The sequence below is a fragment of the Mesoplodon bidens genome (assembly GCF_964165515.1).
Source record: "Mesoplodon bidens genome assembly, chromosome: 19".
In the NCBI taxonomy this organism is placed as follows: Eukaryota; Metazoa; Chordata; class Mammalia; order Artiodactyla; family Ziphiidae; genus Mesoplodon; species Mesoplodon bidens.
This window is the reverse complement of record NC_138179.1, coordinates 34,117,580-34,144,319: the sequence shown is the minus strand read 5'-3', so window position 1 is coordinate 34,144,319 and position 26,740 is coordinate 34,117,580. Positions and strand designations below refer to the sequence as shown.

General features: G+C 41.1%; 1 protein-coding gene across 8 annotated transcripts in view; it reads left to right on the top strand.

Annotated features, from left to right (window-relative positions):
• LOC308607970 (ATP-binding cassette sub-family A member 6-like) overlaps nt 1-26,740 on the top strand; it is a 60,631-nt gene that overhangs the window by 23,490 nt on the left and 10,401 nt on the right. For 7 of the 8 annotated variants that reach the window (XR_014014068.1, XM_081220474.1, XM_081220473.1 and 4 more), the window contains 18 exons: nt 36-211; nt 402-521; nt 2,317-2,455; nt 3,158-3,248; nt 4,711-4,850; nt 8,070-8,186; nt 9,406-9,574; nt 10,375-10,541; nt 12,901-13,034; nt 15,020-15,157; nt 18,145-18,252; nt 19,346-19,519; nt 19,745-19,858; nt 22,552-22,671; nt 22,965-23,042; nt 24,274-24,365; nt 25,261-25,378; nt 25,979-26,096. Coding sequence is in view for 7 of the 8 variants with exons in the window: in XM_081220474.1 (XP_081076600.1) it covers nt 36-211; nt 402-521; nt 2,317-2,455; nt 3,158-3,248; nt 4,711-4,850; nt 8,070-8,186; nt 9,406-9,574; nt 10,375-10,541; nt 12,901-13,034; nt 15,020-15,157; nt 18,145-18,252; nt 19,346-19,519; nt 19,745-19,858; nt 22,552-22,671; nt 22,965-23,042; nt 24,274-24,365; nt 25,261-25,378; nt 25,979-26,096 (2,313 nt within the window). In the remaining variant the exon portion in view is untranslated. The remainder of the gene's footprint in view (nt 1-35; nt 212-401; nt 522-2,316; nt 2,456-3,157; nt 3,249-4,710; nt 4,851-8,069; nt 8,187-9,405; nt 9,575-10,374; nt 10,542-12,900; nt 13,035-15,019; nt 15,158-18,144; nt 18,253-19,345; nt 19,520-19,744; nt 19,859-22,551; nt 22,672-22,964; nt 23,043-24,273; nt 24,366-25,260; nt 25,379-25,978; nt 26,097-26,740) is intronic. The other variant, XM_081220475.1, reaches the window with a different exon arrangement.

Here is a 26,740-nt window from a genome sequence, read left to right as displayed (position 1 = left end):
GCCAATGTTAAATTATTTTTAACTTCCATTCTTAGGATCAGTTACCATCTATAATAAAAATCTCTCTGAAATGCAAGACTTGGAGGAAATCCAAAAGATAACTGGTGTTTGTCCTCAATTCAATGTTCAGTTTGACACACTCACTGTGAAGGAAAACCTCAGGCTGTTTGCTAAAATAAAAGGGATTCCGCCACAGGAAGTGGAACAAGAGGTAGATGGGTGTGCTCGGGGTTCACTGAACTGCCAACCATTTGCCAAGTTAAATCAGTGATTTACTGCCCTGTTTTGAATAAAATTTAGGCAATGAGGTCCTTTAAAATGTACATACTACTTTAACAGATGGTTAAAATTGCATAATATGCATCATCTTGGATTATGAGCTTTGTATCTCTCTGGTCTAGGTACAAAGAATTTTATTGGAGTTGGACATACAGAACATTCAGAATAATATTGCTGCACATCTAAGTGAAGGTCAGAAAAGAAAGCTGACCATTGGGATTGCCATTTTAGGAGACCCTCAAGTAAGTGCGATTATACATATGGAAGAATGCAGACTGAGTATCAGGAAAAAGTCCAGCTCTTCTTCGTGTGTGTGTGTGTGTGTGTGTGTGTGTGTGGTGTGATAAAAACATTTTGTTGTATACACAGGTGATGAAATTACATGCCCATTTATTATTATTATTATTATAATTGAAATCCAATTGACCTACAACGCTACGTGTGTTCTAGGTGCACAACATACTGATTCAATATTTTTGTGCATTACAAAAGATCACCATGATAAATCTAGTTACTGTCTGTCATTGTACAAAGTAATTACAATATTATTGACTACATTCCCCAAGCTGTACATTTCATCCCCGTGACTCATTTATTTTGTAACTGGAGGTTTGTCCCTCTTAATCTCCCTCACCTATTTCTCTCATCCTCCCACCCCCTCCCTTCTGGCAACCACTGGTTTGTTCTCTGTATCTGAGTCTGTTTCCATTTTGTTCCGTTTGTTTGCTTGTTTTCTTTTTTAGATTCCACATGTAAATGAGATCATATAGTATTTGTCTTTCTCTGTCTTATTTCACTTAGCATAATACCCTCTAGGTCTATCCCTGTTGTCACAAATGGCAAGAGTTCATTCTTTTTAATGGCTGAGTGACAGTCTATTGTATATATACACCACATCTTCTTTATCCATTCGTCTATTGATGGACACTTAGGTGGCTTCCATGTCCTGGCTATTGTAAATAGTGCTGCTATGATCATAGGGGTGCATGCATCTTTTTGAATTAGTGTTTCGGGGTTTTTTTTGGAAAAATATCCAGAAGTAAAATTGCTGGATTGTGTGGTGGTTCTATTTTTAATTTAAGTTTTTGAGGATCCTCCACACTGTTCTCCATAGTGGCTGCACCAATTTACATTCCCACCAACAGTGCACGAGGGCTCACTTTTCTCCACATCCTCACTGACACTTGCTATTTGTTGTCTTTTGGATAAGAGCCATTCTGACAAGTGTGAGGTGATATCTCATAGTGGTTTTTTGTTTTGTTTTGTTTTGTTTTTGCGGTACGCGGGCCTCTCACTGTTGTGGCCTCTCCCGTTGTGGAGCACAGCCTCTGGACGTGCAGGCTCAGCGGCCATGGCTCACGGGCCCAGCCGTTCCACAGCATGTGGGATCCTCCCAGACCGGGGCACGAACCCCTGTCCCGTGCATCGGCAGGCAGACTCCCAACCACTGCGCCACCAGGGAAGCCTCATTGTGGTTTTGATGTGCATTTCCCTGATGATTAGTGATGTTGAGTATCTGTTCATGTGTCTGTTGGCCATTTCTTTTAAAAATGTCTATTCAGATTCCTTGACCATTTTGTAATCAGATTTTTTTTTTGAGTTGAGTCGTGTGAGTTCTTTGTTTATTTTGGATATTAACTCATCGGTCATATCATTTGCAAATATCTTCTCCCATTCAGTAGGCAGCCTTTGGTTTTGTTGATAGTCTCCTTCCCTCTGCAAAAGCTTTTTTGTTTGATGTAGTCCCATTTGTTTATTTTTGCTTTTGTTTCCCTTGCCTGAGGAGACATATCCAAAAAATATTGCTAAGACTAATGTCAAAGAAGTGAAGCTCTTCTTTTACCACTAAAAGTAGTAGAGTTTTCATTATAATATATCAGGAGAGAACCTACTATGTTTAACCATGAGTGTAAGTATATTGGATATACATGCTTGGATAGTTTTTATTTTGCTTGGTTTTGATTGTTTCCCATGCTCTAGTGTGGAAACAATTAACATGGAAGAGAGGCACAGTTTATGTATCTTCATTGTCTGTAGGTTTTGCTATTAGATGAGCCAACTGTGGGATTAGATCCCTTCTCAAGACATCGAGTGTGGAGCTTCCTCAAGGAGCACAAAGCAGACCGTGTGATCCTCTTGAGTACCAACTTCATGGATGAAGCTGACATCCTGGCTGGTAATTGTTGGTTTTATCTCAGTATGACAATGAAGAATTTGTGAAGTATTTATTCCCAGGGCAAGACCCCTGCTCTTGTTACCTTGGTGTGTCTATACTGCATAGGAATCTGGGGGGTGACAGGCATCTAGTCCCACTGTAGAATTCCTCACCAGCAGGACATATGTTGGACTGTGAGTGCTAATAAAAAACTGATTTTTTTTCACATCAGCTTTTGATTAATTTCAACATCCCAATCTTCTTTCATGTATATTTGGTTGAAAAATATCCACTCGTCCTTTAGCATCCAGAGTAGAAAATATGCCCATGGAATTTATGATGTGGTTTTTTTTTCAAGTATTGGAGGGCACGGAAGTGGACTGAGATGCATAAGCTCATTTAAAAAAAATTTTTTTTAAATTTTTTGGCCACACCACGTGGCATGTGGGATCTTAGTTCCCCAAATAAGGGTTGAACCCATGCCCCCTGCAGTGGAAGCATGGAGTCTTAACCACTGGAAAACCGGGGAAGTCTCGCATAAGCTCATTTTAAATGCATCCATTTTAATGCATGTTTTAAATGTTTGAATGCCCATTAGATGGAGTTATGTCCCCATAGGACACGTCTCCTTTGGAAATCTGAACTCTGGCGCCTCCTCCATATTTTCTAGAGAGGGAAGAAATGACTCCTCTCATCTTTTCTCTCTCACTTCTTTCTACTCAGATAGAAAAGTGATCCTGTCCAGCGGGAGAGTGAAGTGTGCCGGCTCCTCTGTCTTTTTGAAGAGAAGATGGGGTCTTGGATATCACTTAAGGTAAAGCCTTCAGGGACAGATGGGATACATGGCTGTATCTTCAATACTGGTGTATCATAAAGGTAGAGCATTCTGAGAGAGAACTGGCCTTCTGCTTCATCTCTGCTCAGCTGGATTGATCTGTGTTTCCCAGTGCTGTTCCTGCACCTTCACTAACTCTAGGGATCGGCCAGATTTCAAAAAGAGAAGCCCGGGCTGGCTAATGGCAGCAGGGCTGCTTCATGGACCACTTTCCAGGTAGCCGCCCCATGCCACCTACACCTCAACCTTCTCCCCACCCTCCATCGCCTCAGCTGATCCATGCAATCCTGCAGTAGATTTTCATCCTTTCAGAGGGCACAAAGTCAAATACCTTCAGAAGCTACTATCAACAGGAAGTAAATCTGGTGGCAAAGTGTGAAGAGGACTGTGCCTAACAAGAAAGTGTGTCCAGGGGCTTCCCTGGCAGTGCAGTGGCTAAGAATCCGCCTGCCAATGCAGGGGACACGAGTTCGAGCCCTGGTCCGGGAAGATCCCACATGCCGCAGAGCAACTAAGTCCATGTGCCACAACTACTGAGCCTGTGCTCTAGACCCCACAAGCCACAACTACTGAGCCCGTGTGCCTCAACTACTGAAGCCCGCGCGCCTAGAGCCCGTGCTCCGCAACAAGAGAAGCCAGTGCAATGAGAAGCTTGCACACCACAACGAAGAGTAGCCCCCACTTGCTGCAACTAGAGAAAGCCCGTGCACAGCAATGAAGATCCAACACAGCCAAAAATAAAAATAAATAAAATTTGAAAAAAGAAAAAGAGGGGCTTCCCTGGTGGCGCAGTGGTTGAGTCTGCCTGCTGATGCAGGGGACATGGGTTCGTGCCCCGGTCCGGGAAGATCCCACATGCCACAGAGCGGCTGGGCCCGTGAGCCATGGCCGCTGAGCCTGCGCGTCCGGAGCCTGTGCTCCGCAACGGGAGAGGCCACAACAGTGAGATGCCCGCGTACCACAAAAAAAAAAAAAAAAAAGAAAAGAAAAAGAAAAAGAAAATGTGTCCAGGCTAAAAGAATTTTATGAAAAAACCTTGATGGCCACACAAAGCATGCATGAAGGGCAGATTTCCCGATTAGACACTAATTTTCTGATATCTACACAGTCTGGTGTAATAATTATTTTCCCTGAGAAATCTCTTCTGCCTAATATTCTCAACTCCCTCTGTTTATCTTCATACTTGATATATAGTTTTAATTACTTTCCATATTTATTTGTGTGTTTATAGTTGTTTTGAGCTGATATACCTTCTCTATATAGACCCTAATATTTTTCAAACCGATGACTTTATTATTATTATTGTTATTATTTACTCGTTTTGTTTGTTCCCTAAAGTCGAGTGAAGTAATACACAAAGGCCAGAAATCCAACAAAAACTCTATTTTTGTGGTAGCAGTAGAGAAAATACAAATGAATTGTCTTTCCTTTTATGTATTAGTTTGTATAGAAATGAAACATGTGATCCAGAAAAAGTAACATCCCTCATTAATCATCACATCCCTGATGCCAAACTGAAAACAGAAAACAAAGAAAAGCTTGTGTATACTTTGCCTGTGGAAAGGACAAATAAATTTCCAGGTAATTTAAATATGATTACAATGGAATGAAATTTGGGAAAGTGTTCACGTTATTTTTACAGTTTTCATTGCTTAATGGGTTTGGATCTTGCTTTGGGGTTGGGTTTTTTAAAAAGCTGAACTTGAGATGTGGAGTTTAGTGCAGCTAATCTGTTTGGTAATTGATGCCTAGAAGCATCAGTGGGGAAAGGGGACATGAGACGGGGGAGGGGAGGAAGACGGGAAAGTTTGTGTTATCGTCATCGGGCAGGTTATTGCAATAAGCAGTTGAGGTGTGAAACCACTGAGAGAAATAAATCAATAAGTAAGAAGGGGGCCTCCCTGGTGGCGCAGTGGTTGAGAGTCCGCCTGCCAATGCAGGGGACACGGGTTCATGCCCCGGTCTGGGAAGATCCCACATGCCGCGGAGCGGCTAGGCCCGTGAGCCATGGCCGCTGAGCCTGCGAGTCCAGAGCCTGTGCTCCGCAACGGAAGAGGCCACAACAGTGAGAGGCCTGCGTACCGCAAAACAAAAAACAAACAAAAAACAAAAGAAACAGGCTCATTTGGATGATTCAGTCTCTTTAGGCGAATACTCAGGAATTCAGATTTAGTCCCAATGTGCAAATACGGCAGCTCTCTACGTCCTTGTGGTAGCAGGGAAGATGGTGCCCTCAGGTCCATGGGCTGTATGATGCTCTTCTGTTCCTGGACTAATGTCCAATGAGGTGCAGCTAGCTTACCTTCTTTTTCAGTTGAGTAGGGGGAGTAGTGAGGTATATGCTGATACCACCACTAGAATGTGTCACTTAGCCAGATTCCCTGGTGTAGGTGTGTCAGCCCATGGCAGCCTTGTATGCACACCCCAGGCCTCTGCCAGTCCAATGATGTACTTATGTCCTGTAGGACATAAGGGGACTCCCAGTCCCCCGCATGCCATGTGCAGACCATGGGGAAATGCAGTGCCTCTGCAACCTCAGGGCTCCTCTAGTTCATCTCAGTAATGCTGCTGGCCTGTCACCCACCCACTGTAGAAAGTGGTAGGTGAGAGGCTTCTCAACAAAGCTTGCATCCTCATCCAAGTACCCACCATGAAAGAGATGCACAATCAGTGTTTATCAGGGACTCGTTACATAAAAGGCACTGCTCAACGTGCAAGGGATTAAATAAGACATACGTATCTCTACCCTCAAGGAGCCTACAGGCCGTTGGGTGAGGAGAAGTGGACATACACAATAAACCAGGCTGTATTACAGTTGTATCATAAAGTAATAAACATATGGATGTGACTGGTGTCACGCTGGGGTTTATACAGAGTGGTCGCCGACAGCCACAAGAAGGAAATGGAAAGCGTTCCAAGCAGAGGGGGAAAGGGGTGTCTGGACCGCAGTGAGCGGGGGAGGGAGCGGCTGGCGGGGACGGGTGCCGTCGTAAGGGTAGAGACTTGCTCATATGGAGCTTTGGAGGCTGCTGTGTGGTCTGTGAATTTTATTTTAAATGCATTGAGAAACCACTGAATGTCATTAAACGGGGCATTGATGTGATGTGACATAATTTCATTCTCTGGATATAAAAGAGCACGCAGGGTAGAGAGGAACAAGAGTGGACCCTAGGAGACCAGTCATGGGGCCATATCAGAGGTAAAGGTGATTGCTTAACCGTGGTGCCAGCTGAAAGATGAGTGGAAGTGGTTGGATTTGAAATATATTTGGAGATAAAGCCAAAGAATCTGGCTGATGGCCAGTCTGAGAAGCACAAGAAGTGAAAAATCAAGCGGGACTTTTGGCTTAAATCACTGGGTGGAAAGGGTGTCATTTAGTGTAAAATGATGACACGTACAGTTGGGTAGGATGGAGAAAAGGGAATTAATGTTCTATTTTGGAAATGTTTACTTTGAGATGCTTTTAGACTCCCAAGTGGAGATGTCAAACGGCCAAGTATATAGTTGGATTACAAGATACTGGAAATCAGAGAACAAAATCAGACAATTGAACTTGGGAATCACTGGCATGTAGATGGATTTAATGCAAAGGGATTGGGTTAGTGAGAAGGTTACATAGGACTGAACCCTCCGGAGGAAGTAGAGAAAGAGTCAGAGGGTGGTGGCAACCAGGAGCCCCCGACAAACCTGAAGGAAACACAGGAGCATGTGTTCTTATCAACTCGGGAGAAAACGTTTCTAGAATAAGGGGCTAGTCTGCAACTTTGAATGTCACTGAGTTAAAAAAAAAAGACAGACAGACGTACCAAGTTAAAAGAATAAAAACAAAAGAAATATGGAATTGCTGATGACCTTGAAAAGAGTAGCTTCTGTGGGGGGGATAGGGTAGCATTTGGATTTGTGTAGGTTAAGTGTGAAGAGGATGCGACTATGAAAGAGAACAAAAGAGACAGATCTTTGGAGCAATGTGTGTGGGAAAGGAGTAGATTTGTTTTGTTTTGTTTTCATTTTTGCTGTTGCTTGTCTTTTTTAAAAATTTATTTATATTTTATTTATTCATTTTTGGCTGTGTTGGGTCTTCGTTGCTGCGCGTGGGCTTTCTCTAGTTGCAGCAAGTGGAGGCTCAGTAGTTGTGGCGCACGGGCTTAGTTGCTCGGCGGGATGTGGAATCTTCCCGGATCAGGGATCGAACCCATGTCCCCTGCACTGGCAGGCGGATTCTTAACCACTGCGCCACCAGGGAAGTCCCTGCTGTTGCTTGTCTTTGTTCAGTGGGTGATCTTGCAGCATTTTTGCCTCTGGTTTGGGATGACCCAGTTCATGTAGGAGAAGTGGATGATGCAGGAGAGAAAAAGAAGAGACCATTTTGGGAAGTCCTTAAGATGCCCAAAGGGATGGAATTCAGGACACAAGTCAAAGAGGTGGGCTTCGGTGGGAGCAGCTACAAATCACACAGAAGGGGAACCAGGAACAGGGGTAGACATATACATTGATTTGTGGTGTGAGAAAAGGATGCTCTTTCTGACTGCTCGTCTTTCCTCAAAGAAGTTTGCAGGCATTTCATGAGCTGTGGACAGAAGATGGAGTGCAGAGGGTTTGAGGACAGAGGGAGAAGCCTGACATGTTCATTTCAGAGAGGGAGAACATTCTAGTGAAATTTTGCTTTTGCTTACTGTGATATTCCAAAGACATAAACTTTTTGCACAATACTCTGCATCATCTTTTAGATAAGTATTTACTTACTAGGTTTAGTTGTTGGTGTGGTATTTCAAATGTATCTATTCCCCTCTGTTGCCTTAGACCTTTTCAGTGATCTCGACAAGGGTTCTGGCCTGGGCGTGTTGAGCTATGAGGTTTCCACATCAACTCTGAATGAAGTCTTCATGAAACTGGAAGGAACATCAACTGCTGAGCAAGGTAAATCCATCTGTATACTTCATGGAAGATCAATTTCCAAATGCTCATGTATCAACTTAGTGTTTATAATGTCTTATGCATGATTCACACTAAGGAATGTGATAACTTCCAAATCTGACTCTTCCATTTGGGAAAGGCTGTCACTGTTTCTTAACATTGTTATGAGGACTGAACACAGATCCCTTCTTGGAGTATCCCAGATTTCCCTTTGGAAATGATTTGCTTCCTATTTCAGCAGCTTTCTCCTACCCCCAGATGCTCACTGCTTCTTGGATACTTTGAGGATGTCAAAGCCTCTCAGTCAGGGTCATGAAGTCTGAGCAGATGTTTCTTACAAAAATCGCCCTTAGCTTGTTCATATACAGATTTCCGTTAAGGTCTTGATGAGGAAAAGGGTTAAATAATCTCCTAAGGTGTATTTTATTTTATTTCATTTCATTTTATTGTATCTTTACTGATTCTTTTTTTTTTTTTTTTTTTTGACCGCACTGTACGGCACGCGGGATCTTAGTTCCCCGACCGGGGATCGAACCTGCACCCCCTGCAGTGGAAGTGCAGAGTCTTAACCACTGGACCGCCAGGGAAGTCCCTCCTAAGGTGTATTTTAATGGACAATAATAATAAGAACTGTCATTTTGCAGCCTCTGTGCCAGACACTTTGATCGATGTGTGGCTATATTGCAATTACCTTCTCATAATAACCTTTATAACAAATGCCATTGGCATGCTTTTACATATAAGAAAATTGGACAAACCACAGTTAAGTGACTTGCCCCAAATCCTGCTGCTTGTAAGGCATATATTTGGGAATCAGGTACAGATCTGATGGTTTCAGAGCTGATAATCTTTCACATATACTTCTAAATTATTGATAGCTCAACAGTAGATATTTAGGCATCCAGGATTGGTGGTTCTTATGGAGGAGACTTCTTGAAATCCTTCAGAATATTTTCACTTATGGGACCTTCTCTGCCTTCTCAAAGACTGGGTATAGTGAGATCATCCTTTCCTGAGTTCCACTTTTGGTATGAATTTGGCATATTTTCCCCACTGAGTTTATTGAATGTGGACATCATACACATAATTCTTTTCTTATGTTCTTTGCTTTGTAACCACGAACATTCTAAAACAATTTGTAATATTGCTAAAAAGAGAAAACTGTGATGCCCATGGTGGCATTAATAATGTGTGTGTGTGTGTGCAAATTTTGAACAAGCAGAGATGATGGGGGACACAGGACGCCTACCTGAAATGGATTCATCTTGCTCTTCTCTCCCTGAGATGCAGACGGCTGTGAGTGCCATGGACCTTTGGAGACTGCAGTTCTGTGCAATGGCACGGCTCCGTTTCTTAAAGTTAAAACATGGGAAGAAAGCATTTTTGACCCTGTGAGTATCAGAGCACGTGGTTTGTTAGATAGTGAGTAACAAGAGAGGGTTAAACCAGGAGAAAAGTAAAAACTAGAATACAATGGAATATTACTCAGCCATAAAAAAGAACGAAATAATGACATTTGCAGCAACATGGATGGACCTAAAGATTGTCATACTGAGTGAAGTAAGTCAGACACAGAAAGACAAATATATGATATCCCTATATATGGAACCTTAAAAAATGGTACAAATGAACTTATTTACAAAACAGAAGTAGAATCACAGATGTAGAAAACAATCTTGTGGTTACCAAGGGGGGAAAGAGGCAGGAGGGATAAACTGGGAGATTGGGATTGACATATACACACGACTGTATATAAAATAGATAACTAATAAGGACCTACTGCATAGCACAGAGAACTCTACTCAACACTCTGTAATGTTCTATATGGGAAGATAATTTTAAAAAGAAAAAAAAGAAAATTGTTATCTTGGATCTAAAAAATTAAACAAAAACAAACAACAACAAAAAACTAGAACGCGATACCCAACCAACATTCCTGCCAGAGCTGGATAAATGTAGCATTTGATTTTACCAAAGGTGGGAATACCTGTATGTTAGGTCTGTTTAATTCTTATAGTTTGATAGCCTTGTGTTTTATTGCAATGCCTTTTAGTACTGTGTGGCGTGCAAAGGTGTAGCTTTCAAAATTTGAGCATCTATTATAGATGGCACTCAGCAAATATTTGTGAAATGTCTGGCTGAATAAATAACATTGTTATAGATTCATATGGTAAATTTTCTTTATTGGTAGATTATTTGTATTTGGAATTGCAATGTTCCCTCTGATTGTGGAAAGCATGCTCTATGCTGTATTAAATCAGAAGACTGACTGGGACTTTAAACCCGAACTGTATTTCCTCTCTCCTGGACAACTTCCCCAGGACCCTCGTACCAGCTTACTGATCATCAACAACACAGGTGAACAAAAAACAAAATTTAAGTCCAGAAATAAGTTATTTTTATTGTTAAATAGCACATGTAGAGTGGGGGAAAGCAAATTATAAGGGAATAAAATGTGTATTTAAACCTCACTTATAGAAAACAACTATGAGGAATGATGCACATTTGCTGTGACTTTGGAGATGGTGGGACAAGACAGAGGAGGCTGAGTCACTATATAACCTTTCTCCCTATCAGCCTGTCTGTTTGACTATCCTAAGTTCTTACATGAGAGGGAAATAGATTCCTATATTTACGGAACCACTCTATTTTTACATCTGTTTGTTACAGCAGCCTAACCTATGCTATAAATGTTATACACACTGATTGATATGTAAAAGATGGCATTTTTCTTTCTTTTTTTTTTTTTTTTGTGGTACGCAGGCCTCTCACTGTTGTGGCTGCTCCCGTTGCGGAGCACAGGCTCCAAATGCGCAGGCTCAGCGGCCATGGCTCACGGGCCCAGCCGCTCTGTGGCATGTGGGATCTTCCCGGACCAAGGCGCGAACCCATGTCCCCTGCTTCGGCAGGCGGACTCAATCACTGTGCCACCAGGGAAGCCCGAGATGGCATTTTTATACCCTATGCCCCTCCAACAAGATCTAGGAAGATTCCTTAAGACCATTTGGAACCCGTGACCTTGTTATCCTAAATGATGGGCAGTTGGTTTTGCCTAGTTGCTTATTTCACTGTAAAGAAGAAGCTTTTATGTTTCTCCCTAAGGTGTTAAAAAATAGATTCAGAGTACGAGTCCTCTCTTGATGACGTCCCCCATGCGTTCCAGTTTTTATATCAATTCATGACTCAGAGGTCTAGATGTCTACTCTTTTAACCAGGGTGGTCTTTTCGTTCCTGTTTCTCATTCTTCTTGTTGTTTTCCATTTGGGTTTTAGAAAGCAATTTTATTCACTCTGCTACCTTAAAACTGAAAGTCTTGCTAATTGTATATTGGATTTCCAAGATCTAGAATTGTTCCTTTACCTTTCAGTTTGTTGTTGTCTCCTGTATGTATTTTCCTGTCCAGTTACTCTGAGATCCATGTACTTGTGTTAACCTACTCATTTTTTTCTTTTCTGTACTCAGCTGTTAGCTGTTTTGTGATGTAAGTGTGGCGCTTCTGTGCCATCTTGTTCCTCTTTTCTCAGAGTCTGATGACTGTTGGTTAGATGTTCCTCTTTAATTGGAGCATCCCTGTTTGCCTGGGTGAATGTGGGTCACCACAAAGGTGTCCTACTCAAGTGATTGTGGAGATGGCGTGGGATGTGTGGATGCCCCAGGAGGCATGGAAAGGTTATTTTGTGTGTGTGCGTCCCTTTCCCACCTGGTGAGAATCCTGTCATCCAGGGCTTGGCCCTATTTTTCCGATCCTAGTATGAATCCCCATTTCAAAGTTCAAATGAGCAAAGAAACACGAGTCCTCCTTTTTCCTTTTTCACTCCATCCTGTCCTGTCCTCCATCCTCCAGACATCCCTAACTTTCTGGAGTTACTTTAGGTCTTGCCCTAAAGTAACTTCCCCAGATAATGTCTCTTAGAAAGTAATTCACGGTAGCCGCTGCCTATTCTGTGTGAAACACAAGGCGAGGTTGCCTTTTTCAAGTGTGGTTAACCAGTCAGTGAGCCTGACCATGGCTTCACAGCTCAATTTGCCCCTTGAATTTGTCCACTCTGGGTTTAGATATTCTGGAAATTGGTTTTACCTCCGTAGCTGTTGGCTCCCGGCTGCTCTAGGCTGCACAGTTTTCTCAGTTCTTATTTCTGTCAAACAATCCTGTCTGCTTTCTTCTTTAGGGGTGTATCAAACACTTTGATTGGATAGTGGCACTCATTTCCCACTTCCAAAGGAAAAATGTATTTATGTCATATATATGTAAATATGTAAAATATGTGTACCTAGTATACATACACATACATATATTTGCTTTTCTGTTATTTTGGAGAATAAGGGAGAGAGGAGAGTTTATTACTGGCCGTTTTAGGATGGCTAATCTATAAAGTACTTCTCATACAATTATTTTATTTTCACAAATTAATGAGTTCAAATGTATTTTTTAACCAAAAGTCAGAAAATAGTTATCATGTTTTAATGTTCACATGTTAGCATGCATTAAATAGAATTATAAAGCTAACTCATCACAGCATAGGATTTGATAAACAGAAGATAGTATAATGGGTTCTCTTTCATGGGTGAATATTATTATTTTGATGCCCAAAGACACATGCCTTTACATGATATTCTATAAATATTGATTTTAAATTGTGTATGTGGTTTATTTTTTTTAATTGTCATATATGTTCTTGCTTTATATGATACCCTTCTGTTATTGACTTCATACTAGAATCAAATATTGAAGATTTTATACAGTCACTGAAGCATCAAAATATACTTTTGGAAGTAGATGACTTTGAAAATAGAAATGGCACTGATGACCCATCTTACAATGGAGCTATCATAGTTTCTGGTAAAAAAAGGGTATGCTTGCTACTTACCTCTTGTTTATGCTTTTATGAAAAAAATTAAAGTGCTACATTTTAACTGTTTTAAAAACTGCAGAAAGTCAATCCAGCTAGTATACAGCGACTTGACTTAAAAACGTTTGGGGTTATTGAATAAACTGTGAAATTTAAATAAAACATTTTGATCTTAAATTTTGAATTAGATGATTTTTTTATATTTGAAAGTACCTAAATGTCGTTTCATTATTCAGACTCAATAAAATGTTAGACCTTAAAAGTACCAACCCATATAATTATGAATTTAAGAAATCCTTTTTAACGACTACCCAAGTGATATTTTTATATATTGAGAAAATACATTAAATACCATAATAGCCAGATAAAATCTCTGAGGGAAAACTGTTCTCAGTTTATTATTTAATATGTTTCAATTTGGGTAAAAGAGTATAAGCAGTAGAGATCCTTTCACAGGAATAAAACTATTGAAAATACATCCCAATCTTGAGTAAAACTCTGAGTCTTACTTAAATTCCAGTGCAAAGCTGGGGGCCAAATTAAATGAAGCTACCTGTTTGTTTCTTGCTACAAGGGAAATAAAAACAGAAACAAAAGGCTTTGAAGATGAATCACTGAATTCAGTACTACCTAAAGTAGGCACATCATAAAAAACGTAATCTCTTTGCGCGAACTCCAGGAAACTACGTTGCTTGACGTTTGCTTTACTTGTTACTTATCTGTGGTATTTCTTGCATGAACTCTTGGTAATATTGAACAATACTGAGCCTCTTGATCAACGCATGAACATTTTTATAAACATGAAGATCATAAATATTTTCTTAGAAACTGTGAAAACGCTTCACTGGCAATGTAACCATGAATATTTTATTAACCCCATACTTATCTCCTACCGAGAAAATCAGGATTCCTTTGCTTGCTCACTGTAAGCTTAGTGTCTCCTTTTCAGGGCCACTTTTTTTTTTTTTTTTTTTTGCGGTACGCGGGCCTCTCACTGCTGTGGCCTCTCCCGTTGCGGAGCACAGGCTCCGGACGCGCAGGCTCAGCAGCCATGGCTCACGGGCCCAGCCGTTCCGCGGCATGTGGGATCTTCCCAGACCGGGGCACGAACCCGTGTCCCCTGCATCGGCAAGCGGACTCTCAACTACTGCGCCACCAGGGAAGCCCCCAGGGCCACTTTTTTGGGTTGTTTTTGTTTGTTTGTTTGTTTTGTTTTTTGTTGATTTTTGCGGTACGTGGGCCTCTCACTGTTGTGGCCTCTCCCATTGCGGAGCACAGGCTCCAGACGCACAGGCTCCAGACGCGCAGGCTCCAGACGCGCAGGCTCAGTGGCCATGGCTCACGGGCCTAGCCGCTTTTCGGCATGTGGGATCTTCCCGGACCGGGGCACGAACCTGTGTCCCCTGCATTCGCAGGTGGACTCTCAACCACTGCGCCACCAGGGAAGCCCCAGGGCCACTTTTAAATCCTGTTAGATGAAATTTCCTCATAAGCAAAATGAGGAATTAGTAATACTAATAAAATTAGTAATACTAATAACTCCTAATATCAAATTATAAATAAATAATAAATTACTCATAAAATTATAAAATTAGTAATTTTATAATAATTTTAAACTATAATAACTTTATACTATAATATAATTTTATACTAATAATTTTATACTATAATATATTAGTATAATTAGTATAATAGTAATTTGAAAATTACTAATAAATTAGTAATCCTAATAAAAATTCATATTGCCAGCTGTGCTATCCACTGTGCTAGGGCCTAATATACATTATCTCATTTAAACTGTTTAACAACCCATTTATTCTCCCCTTTCACAGAAGAGGAAGCTGAAGCTCAGAAAGGCCAGTTAACTTAAAGATGGCCACACAGCTAGAATGTGGCATTGTTAAGCTCTTAAACACAAAACCTTTTTCTTTGTTCTTTAATGATTTAGGCTTAACATTATTTTATCTGTCTTTGTTTTATTTGAAGGATTATAGATTTTCAGTTGTATGCAATACCAAGAGACTGCACTGTTTTCCTACTCTTATGAATATTGTCAGCAATGGGTTACTTCGAATGCTTAATCATACACAGTGTATTCGAACTGAGAGAAGCTCATTTCCTTTTGTAAGTATTGGATTTACTCATTTTCCCTCTTTAGCTGTTAAATATTCATAATGGATTGTTAATCCTAAAAATTATTTTGTCCTAACTTTTCAGACTATACCTAACAAAATATGATTTTTTTCTTAAGTTATTATTAGAGAATTTGCATGGGGGAATTTTGTTCAATATTCTGTCATAGTCTCCTAGGGAATCGTCTGAAAAAATACATAATCGATTGCAGAAGTGTATTGGAGAGAGAGAGAGAGAGAGGGAGTGTGTGTGTACAGTGAATTGGAAATCAGGAGCACTTGTAACCCAGCTTTAGAATCTTATAAATCCAATGTAATTTGTTGGTGGACCCTTCACTGACTGAAATGAAGGAGAATTTGCCAGCTCTTGGGCTATCTGCCATCTGATTAATTCCTTTACTTACCCATCATTGCTCTGCATTGCGAGGGTGCCTGGTACCCACAGGCTAGTTTTCGGGTTTCTTTGTCAGCTGGCTGTAGGCTGGATTTAGACCGCAGGGAGCAGTGATAGGAGCTGGGACAGCAGAAGGATCCCACACCCTTTCCCACCCATGTAACCATTGTGTGGTTAACTTCTCTGTATTTTAAGTACGGAAGGTAGTTAAGGTTTTCTGGTTAGACCCTGATTGATGCCCAAGAGGGATCTCTCGAAGCTGACTCCAAACTGTTCCAAACCAGGAAGTTGGAAGAGCAGGAAACCCAATTAGAAATGGCGCCATCAGAAAGGGAAGCCCACATTGTGACAAAGAGGTTGAATTCACTTTGGGGCTTCCCTGCCTTAGTGGTGCTGGGAGTACCTGTGAGAGCAGGCGGATGGGATATACTTGAGCTGCAGCCAGCACTGACCATGAGAGCGGGGATGGTGCCTGAAAGGAACGCTCTAGAAAGTGAGACCAGCTGGTAGAAGAAAGAGGTAGATGTCACACCCTCTTGGTCCTTTAGTTTCCTCATTTTATTGCTTGTTTGTTCAGGATCAAAATGGACCGAGGGGGCTTCCCAGGTGGCGCAGTGCTTGAGAGTCCGCCTGCTGATGCAGGGGATGCAGGTTCGTGCCCCGGTCCAGGAGGATCCCACATGCCATGGAGCGGCTGGGCCTGTGAGCCATGGACGCTGAGCCTGCGCGTCCGGAGCCTGTGCTCTGCAATGGGAGAGGCCATAATAGTGAGAGGCCCGCGTACCGCAAAAAAAAAAAAAAAAAAAAAATGGACCGAGGTCCCATGGTTATTCTCTTAGGCACCCCCAGAGGCACATGCCTTTCTTCTTTCAGCCATTCTTATAAAGACAGTGATTCATTTTCCCATCTGGTGAAAAATTAGAATTTGTAGATGTAGCCTCCAAAGCCTTAAGTAAAGTTTGAGAATTATTTTGAGACAGGCTACTGCACTGGTCTCCTGTAATTAAATCCAAGAGGCAGCTCTGTACCCCACCTGAGCATAAACCCAGCTGCAGACAGACATTGATTTGGGGGTAGTGATTTGAAGTTCATCTCTTTGAGGACGGGCTTGGTGTAATGAGTTTTCCTTTTAAGGCTGTGCTTCAGATGCATCCACTCAGCTGCCAGTATCTTCACATCTTCATCGCTAGGTTTGCTGAGAAAGACGTGTTGCTCAGGGCTGAATAATCTATTTCTCTTGGATCATCATTCCTGAGTTATCATCTTTATAATTGTCATTAAAAAACCTGCATAACATAAAACTTACCATCTAGTCAGTTTTGAGGGAACACTTCAGAAGTGTATTCACGTTATTGTGAATCAGATCTCCAGAACTTTCTATCTTGCAGAATTAACACTATATACCCATTAAACGAGAAATCCCCATCAGCCCCTCCTCCTGGCCCCTGGCAACCACCATTCTACTTGCTGTTTCTGTGGATTTGACTCATACAAGTAGGATCACATACTAGCATTTGTCTTTTTGTGACTGGCTTATTTCCCATTTCCCTTATGTCCTCACAGTTCATCCGTGTTGTAGTGTGTGACAAGATTTCCTTCCTTTTAAGGGTTAATAATATTTCATTGCGCTTGCATACCACATTTTGTTTATCCATTTTTCTGTCCATGGACATGTGGTTGCTCCCATCTCTTGGTTTTTGTGGATAACACTGCTGTGAACACGTGTGTGCGGGTATCTCTCTGAGACCCTGCTTTCAGTTCTTTTTGTTATACACCCTGAAATGAGTCCTGAGTTATTTTTCACTTCTCTTTTTTCCTAGGAGTTGAAGCCTCACGTTAAATGATCAGAATCTATTTTCCCTCCCACCTCCATGTGCAGAGGTTGATAAACTTGCTGTACACTTTTCTTTTCTACTTTGTACTTTAATTTCGTTTTTTTGAAGTATAGTTGGTTTACAGTGTTGTGCCAATCTCTGTTGTTAGATGTTCACTTTTGATTTTTCAGTATTTCAAAAAGCACGTACTTTTATGATGATCAGTATTTCATTTTTTAATATTTGTTTATTTTTTAAATTTATTTATTTTTGGCTGCGTTGGGACTTCATTGCTGCGTGCGGGCTTTCTCTAGTTGTGGCGAGTGGCAACTACTCTTCGTTGCAGTGCGCGGGCTTCTAATTGCGGTGGCTTCTCCTTGTAGAGCATGGATTCTAGGCACACGGGCTTCAGTAGTTGTGGCATGTGGGCTCAGTAGTTGTGGCTCGTGGGCTCTAGAGCACAGGTTCAGTAGTTGTGGCACACGGGCTTAGTTGCTCCACGGCATGTGGGATCTTCCCGGACCAGGGCTTGAACCTGTGTCCCCTGCATTGGCAGGCAGATTCTTAACCACAGCGCCACCAGGGAAGTCCCTTTCTTCATTTTAAAAAATATTCACTGGTTTAAAGTACTTTAATGTATTGGATATCTTTAATTAATTAATTACTTTTGTTGTTTATTGATTTATAACATTATATAAGTCTTATGAGCATGACATTATATTTTCACCTCTGTGTACCCTACAAAGTAAAGAGTACCTTTTATACTTGCAGAATTATGCACTGTTCTGGACTGGGTTGCCAGAAGGGTCCTTTTTCTTATTTTTCGTCGTGTGCAGTATTTCTCCTTACATCGCCATGAACAGTGTCAGCGATTACAAAGTAAGAAATGGGAGAAAAAAGAAAAGAAAAGTAGTTGTATTTTAAATGCTATGTGTTTTCTCACAGGAAAACCTTTTAACATATGTTTAAATTAAATAATGTAGTTAAACATTATTTCTATCAAGTCAGAAATTTTACTTCTAAAAACACAAAGTACTTTTTTACTTCAAAATGACAGGAAAAGTGCAATAATCTGGCAGGGACTCAAATTAATCGAAACCTTCAAAGGGGAGTATTATAAAACTTTCAACGACATTATTTCCTAACTACAAGGAAGAAATCATCTATGTCATAATTGAGGACCACAGTTAAGACTTGAAGCCACTTTCTACCGTGGAGAATACAATTTTTTGGTTGTATTTGTATTGGGTCATGCTCATTGTCCAGGCAAAACAGTTACATCGAATTTAGATAAGTCATCTCTTACAATTCTGAGTCATTAACTCTCCCAGAGCATATGTGGATAATGAAGGACTTGCTGTTCTTCAGATTACAAAATACCATTTCTTTTTTTTTTTTTTTTTTTTTTTTTTTTTGGTGGTACGCGGGCCTCTCACTGTTGTGGCCTCTCCCGTTGCGGAGCACAGGCTCCGGACTTGCAGGCCCAGCAGCCATGGCTCACGGGCCCAGCCGCTCTGCGGCATGTGGGAAGTTCCCGGACCGGGGCACGAACCCGTGTCCCCTGCATCGGCAGGCAGACTCTCAACCACTGCGCCACCAGGGAAGCCCCAATACCATTTCTTCTGAAGGAGACTCACGCCTTGGTCATTAGGAGATCTACTGCTCGATTCGTTCTTCATGAGTTGAAGTGGTTTTGTGACTCAAATCTATCAAATAAAATAATACTCAGTTTCAAAATGCCCACCTTGATGGACTTGGCTCTTTAGACCTCAGCTTCCTAAACAACGTGCACAGAATTAAAATTATGAACATTTTAAAATATTAGATTTTTAAAAATAGGTTTTAAAATATTATATTAAAAATTTTTAATATTTGAATATTCGATTATATTTATCTTTACAAATCTTCCGACGTGTTTGCTTTGGATTTGGATTTCAACTGAATCTATGTATACACTGTGTTTTCCCATTAGAAGAGAACTAAGTCCCAGCTGTGGATTTCAGGACTCTTCCCTTCTGCTTACTGGTGTGGTCAGGCCCTGGTGGACGTTAATCTCTACAATTTCATTCTCCTTTCAATGTATTCAATTTTCTACGCAGCAAACATGGTGCACATTCGTCTCGCAAGTCGAGCTATACTTGCTTTGGTGAGTCGTACGTGACATAGACAGTGTCTTATACGGGAACTCATAATGAATTTTAATATTGGTGCAATTTCATATAAACACGAGGTTTTCATTTTTATTCTGTCATACACCCAAACAAAAACCATGCAAAGTGCATGTGTAATGAGAAAAATAAAAATTTTTGTAACCTTGCCCTCAGTTTAGATTTCATTTTTTGACTTTGATATTTATTTGTATTATCTTCAGGCTGTCATTACACTTGGTTACGCAGTTTCTCTTGTCTTCCTGACATACGTGATATCATTTATTTTTCGGAAGAGGAGAAAAAATAGTGGCCTTTGGTCATTTTGCTTCTATATGGTAAGTATTTACACAGAGTTCTTTTTTAAACTTTTAATGTTACATTAAATATAGTCACATTTACCTTGAACAATGGGGAAAATTGATACCTTAAAATTACACCCCAGAAAGGGGAGGGGATGTAACATGTTACTGAGTCAAAGATGTTCCCGGAGAATTCATGTACAACCTTGACTAGAATTGATGGAGAACCTTACAGAGAACCTGATGCTCAAGATGCTGTCATTGAGTTACTGGATCCTTCAGAACACAGGGCTTCATGGCAACACTAGAACCAAAATTGGCTTTATAGCATTTGACAGTACAATCCATTTCTACAGTCTTCAAGAAGGTCTCTCTTAAACTCAGACTCTAATAAATTTCAGAGATCAAAGAGGTTTTTATACCTATGCCAGAGGAAGTATTTGTAAATATAAATGAAAGATTACTGAAAGTCCAAGATTACTCAAAACTTGGATGGAAATGTTTACCAAGACTCTGGAGATGCCTAATCCCAGCATTTCTGGTGCTTTTTAGCTGAAATCCCCAGCTGATGGTTAAATGTCTGTCTTGTAAACACAGCTCCCAACTCTTGGAAGTGGGAGTCCTGAAATCATGAGAGGAACCCAACCAAAGCCCATCTGCTAAGAAAATATGTATGACATCATCCACTGATTTCTATAAGAAATTAGTCTTGGACTGTTCTGGTCAGCAGTTAGCTGTTGACTTATCCCTTCTCAGTGGACAGTATTCTGATTTGATGTCTCTAGATTGTACTTGTCGGTATTCAGCAGGTAGTGCTTATAGAGATACCTTACTTGGAAGACTGGCTTTGAGGCAATCATGAAGATTTGGTGCACCCAAAGTCTTTGCATTCATGCTTTGCATTGGGAATTTTTTTTGTTCAGTCAACAAACTTAATGCTTTTGCCTAATGTAAACCCAGATCCTGGGTAAGCAGAACAGATAGCAGTCTGACTAATAGTTGATTTCTTTTCAGTCTGTACTCTTGTATATGTCCAGAAAATGTGGATGAAGAATTCGTGTCCACACTTTGTGTATTCTAGTAGTTTCAACTCTGAACAAAGTCTCTTTTGGAGATGATGTTGAAGCAGTGTCAGTGTTATTGGCCAGTACGGCTGTTGACAGGTCTGTTACTGTCAGGATGAGTGAGGGATGAAATATCCTACTGAGTGACCTCAGAGACACTCTTTGAGCGTATTGGTCTTCAGTCCTAAGTCATCAGCAGCCTGGAGTCATGGTTCCTTTTTCTCTACTCTTTGTTTGGGCTCTCCTTAAACAGAAACCATTCCAGACTGAGATAAATGGGTGTCTAGATTAATGCCTTTTTGCTACATGTCAAGCGAGAAGTCAGCCCCTGGTTTACCATATGCTCACCATTCATCCTGGTTTGTACAGATATGACAATTTCTCAGATGGGGGCACACTTGACATCACCAGTAGAACCACACCTTCCTTACCCCTTTATCCTTCAGCTTTCAGTGGAGAAGCAGAGTAGGGGTGGAGCTTTTCTTATGAATGCAGGCTCTGGAGGGATGTTTGGGTTGGAAAAAATGGGAAAGAATTTTTTCAGCCAGGTTTCAAAGTGCATCACCTCCAACAGAATATGACAGACCTTCCAGAACTTGATACACCAGAGTCTGCCAGTGCAGTAGCTTTCATCTCTTGGCTTAGAGAGCAGAGACCATTTTTTCCCTAATTCTTTACATAATAAGGGATGAAAGACTAATGAGGGCAAAGTTCCTTCAATACATGGTAGAAGGCAGAATCAAATCTGCATTATCTTATCGTGAATTCCTCCTGCATAATTCCTCAGCTTCCAGTGAATAAATGAACAAACGAAGAAATCTGACTTTGTTATTTCTAAGGAAAGTCATGATAATACAGACATCTTTTCTATTAGGTTTGTGGATTAATGTGATGGTTAAGATCTTCTTACTGTGATATGAGCAAGCTTTAGCAAATAAAGGACCATGGCAGAGGAGTGAACATTTGACTCTCAAAAACCCTCTCTTTCAAATCGAAATATATCTACAGATGATCGGATACCTCTTTTCCTTTGCTGCTAATTATTTTTGAATTATTATGGATTAAAATAAGACAAAGCAGTATTGCAAAACCAAAGTAAATTTTGTAAAATAAAAATTTCTCTGTTCAAAATGTAAAAAACACACCATAGTATTACAGTATAATACTTATTTATATTTTCTGATTATTTTCCCTTTCTCATCTTTGCCTACTCCAGCATACTTGTCCATTTCATTTTTATAGCATTGAAAAGAAGCTACATAGTCATGGAATATTGAAGTGTCAGATTTGAAGAAAAGTCAAGATTTTCTAGTATAATTCACCTCATTTGATGGAAGGGAAAAAATTAAGAAACCTGTTTAAAGTCACACAAAAATTAATGACAGACTCAGGAATAAAATTGAGGTCCAGGAAGTCTATTTGGTCATTTTAGCTTTCACCTTAATCTCTAGCTTTTTCATCTAAGGATTTTCTGTTGGAAGCTGAAGGTCATATATATTCTCATTAACAAAACCTCCTTCCTTCCCTTCTCCCTTTGAAAAGGGTGTATCTGCATATGGAAAAATTCTCACGCGTTTGATGAGAACACCTACATCTTAAATATTTTCTCAAATATCAATGGACTGAGTATGTATGACGTGTAATATATTTCAACTTGCCTTGTAGACTGCAGTCATCACGTTTGGCATCATTATAATGAATCAATTCGACTTCCGTGTCTTGATAGTTTGCATGGTATTAGTTCCCTCAATGACCTTGGGTGGATTTATAGGTTTTTTGGAAGAGGTAAGAAATGTTACCATGTCATTAATTTTGAACGTGCAGCCTATTAAAGCGCTTTGCCTAAATCTATAAAGACAGAAAGGCTAGTGTTTTCCTGGGGCTGAGCTGGGAATGGGGGGGCGGTATCTCTTTGGGGTGAGAGAAATGTTCTTAAGTTGAATTGTGGTGATACTCTCAAAACTCTGTAAACTTACTAAAAAGCCTTGAATCGTACACTTAAAATGAGTGAATTTTATGGCATGAAAAGTTAACCTCAACAGTGCTATTTAAAAAGCCTTTTTTTTTTGTCTTTGCAGAGAGCCCACAAATACCAAATAAAATATCAAGACCCAAACTATGACCTGAATGCAGCTGATCTTCTAGTATGCCTAATAGTAAGAAGGTTTTTCTATCTCATCGCCTACTTTTTGGATAGTTATCATTTACTGTAATAACTCCTTGATCTCGTCTGAAGTGTGCCAACTTTGAAAGTGTTTTTAAGAAAGTCAGATAAAGCAATTACATTCAGACATGATTCTAAATCCTAGTTATTTTTATACGCCTGAATGGACTGCGTAAGTCCAGAATTCAGTATAAAATTAGTTTTTCATGTTTATTTATCCTGTCTACTGCCCCCTCCAAATTTGAGAGAGCTTGTAAAAACACACATGCACTATAACCTAAATCCTTTGCATTAGAGATAAAAAAGCAAGTCAAAAAAAGAATGAAAGGGAAAAATGATTATACTAGTATGTTTAGGCTGAAGAAAACTACTGTCTTTGCATATGTGTCAGTACTTTTCTAGGCACAGAGCAAAACTAGAAGTCCTTGTCCTCGTGGGGCTTAAATTCTGGTGGAAGGAGGCAGGTAGTAAACTAAATAAATAACACATGCTGGGTAAGATGGGTGCTCAGGAAAGGATGAACTTTGAAAATAAACACCTGAAAGAGGCAAGGAAGCAAGCTGCAGGGAGATCACGGGAGGAGCGTTCCCATAGGAGGGGAGAGGGTGACCCTGGCTTGTTTCAGGGTCAGCCAGGAGGCCAGTGTAACCACGGGGGAGAGTGGTACGAGAGAAGGTCACAGACGTAGCAGAGACAAGTGCGGGGCGGACAGAGGAGTTACACAGAGATTCTGGGTCACGTTAAGGACCTTGAGTTTACTTTTCATAATCAAGGAGTCATCGGAGGATTTCAAGTGAAGCGATGTGCTGTGACATGCTTTAAAAGAATAGCTGTAGTTACTGTGTCGAGAATAGATGTTTGGGGCAAAGGAAGAAGAGTGAGACCCAGTAGCAAGGGGCTGTAACATCAATACTGAGCAATCACACGACCCGGGCCGGGGCGGGAGCAGCGCCAGGAGGGCTGAGGAGCCCTTGGGTTCTGGATAACTTTGAAAGGAGGACCAGATGACATGTGCTAACAGACTGGATGTAGGCTGTATAAGAAGAAAGAAGGCAGGTTCCACCAAGCTGGTTTGTTACTGTATAACTGGAATACTCCCCTGATTTTTAAGAATGATTCGCATCTATTTTATCCAAAGACTGAAAGACCACAAATCTGATTCGAATGTTTCAATAATATTTGTGAACTTCTGCCCAAATGTAACAGTGTTCCTGTGCTCCCAGCCTTACTTTCAGGCTTTGCTTTTCATTTTTGTTCTACGATGCTTGGAAGTAAAGTGTGGAAAGAAAATAATGCAAAAGGATCCTGTTTTCAGGTTGGCATAAAACTTACTTTCATACTTAATATCGTATTTTCATATTCCTAGATAGTGGCTGCACCACTGACCTCAAATTACTGATTTCTATTGACAATGTAAACAGCATGACGATTTGCATGATGGTCAATGGATTTCTGGCTGAACTGCCGGGAAATAGGAAACCCAGGCAGAGTTCTGCCACTAATGAGCTGAAGGGAGCTTTCAGCCTCTCAGAAATCTAATGAGTACTCAAATACGCCATTCTCCCATTCAAGAGGATTGCACATGCTTGACCAGAAGAGATGGGGTGGAGTCGGTTTAGCAGCATAGCTCAGAGTGCTTCACCACTGGAGGGAATCCAGGTAAAAGGTACTAGGCAAATACTGGGTGTGAGTAACGTGGGCTCCAAGTCTACAGAGAAAATGCAGGTGACCTGATTTTTTTTTTTTTGCGGTACGCGGGCCTCTGCCTGCTGTGGCCTCTCCCGTTGCAGAGCACAGGCTCCGGACGCGCAGGCTCAGCGGCCATGGCTCACGGGCCAAGCCGCTCCACGGCATGTGGGATCTTCCCAGACCAGGGCACGAACCCGTGTCCCCTGCATCGGCAGGCGGACTCCCAACCACTGCGCCACCAGGGAAGCCCAGGTGACCTGATTTTTAAGGAAGCAGCAGGACTTGCTGACAAATTTGAAAGGGTCAAAGATGCTTATTAGGAGAATGGCAACAACACTGAGAAAGGGATTTGGCTGCTGGGACGGACCTTCTTGGCAAAAGCAGAAGCCATATTCATAGAGCCATCGTCATGACCAGTTTATTGAAAGAAAGGTCCATGGTGAAATCACCGAGAAGCTGATTCTTGATGCATCTTTGACACCTAGAAAAATCACATGTTGTGTATTTCATTTTCTCTGCAGAATTTCCCCTAAAAGTAGAGATGGTCGTCCAAATCCAGAAGAACCTGTAGACGAAGATGAAGACGTTCAGGCAGAAAGAATAAGAACGGCAACTGCCCTGACCGTTTCCACAGGGGAGGTAGAAAAGCAAGCGACAGAATGGATGTTAGCGGAGCTCTTCGAGGGCGGTCAAGAATAGGGGTTGATGTGCTGGGTTTCATTTCGAAAGTTTGCAGTTTGGTGCGTTCAAGTAATTCGTAAACACGCAGGCGCCTCTTTTGAGGGTCCTGGATGCTCAGAGAACACAAATCACGGTGGTTTTATTTTTCTGAGAAAAATGGGCTTGGATATGTAGAGCTATCATTTCAAAACCAAAAATTTCATGAGTTGAAGAATTTATGTGACATTTGTTATAAAATGCCAGGCAGAGACTAAGGTTTTAAGGATTACTCTTCGATTCGAGTTTGATGTGGTGGCGTTTCCAGGAGCTTAGATACTTCTGCTCGAGGAAGGCAAAGAGCTGGCCTGAAACTGTGCTGTTACTCAGTCCATTTAGAAGCGAGAACTATTGTCAACATCCATGAATGCATGTTACATCTGAAACAAGCAATATGGATTACAGGCAACTCAGAATGTGGTTTGGTTCATGACATAGGGCAGGAAAGGTTCCAGCAGGGGGAACACAGAAACGTAAAGTCTCTGGAGTTTAAGAGGAAAATCACGCTGTCATCTATTCCAGAAACCAGTTATAATTGCTAGCTGTCTACACAAAGAATATGCGGGCCAGAAGAAAAGGTGCTTTTCAAGGAGGAAGAAGAAAATAGCAGCGAGAAATGTCTCCTTCTGTGTTCAAAAAGGTTTGGAAAAGTCACTTTCTAAATTTGCCATTATTTTGAGAAAGGCCCACTGAACATCTAGGTTGCAGGCCCCGTTGTACTTGCTGAAGCATTCATTCATTCATTCAACGTATATTTTTTGAGTGTGCCAGGGGCTCTTTTAGGATCTGGAAATATAATTATGAAACAAACAGGCAAGTTCCTGACCTCATGGATCTTACATCCTCAGAGGGGTCGATAAACAAAAATGACTTGTCAAGAGAAGTTTCACATGTCATGCTGGCAAGTTCTGTGTGGAGCATTCAAGTATGTGAAATGACGGGAGTGACGTGGGCTGCATCCACTTAGGGTTAGGGGAGACATTTCTTGAGCAGAGACATTTAAGCCAAGGTCTAGGTGATAGGTACCAGCTATGTGAGCATGAAGAGATAAGAGAACCTCAGGCAGAGGAAACAGCAAGGACAGGGACTCAGACACAGGCACACCTTTGGAGTGGTTAAGGCACAAACAGAGGTTAGTGGATGCCTCCGTGAACAGAAGGGATGCAGTCAAAAAGGTGAGCAGGGCCCGACGAGGTGCAGCTTTGTGAAAAACAGCAGAGTTTAGATTTTGTACCAAGTTAGTGGAATGCCACCAGAGGGTTTTTAGAGGCTTTTTGCCACCAT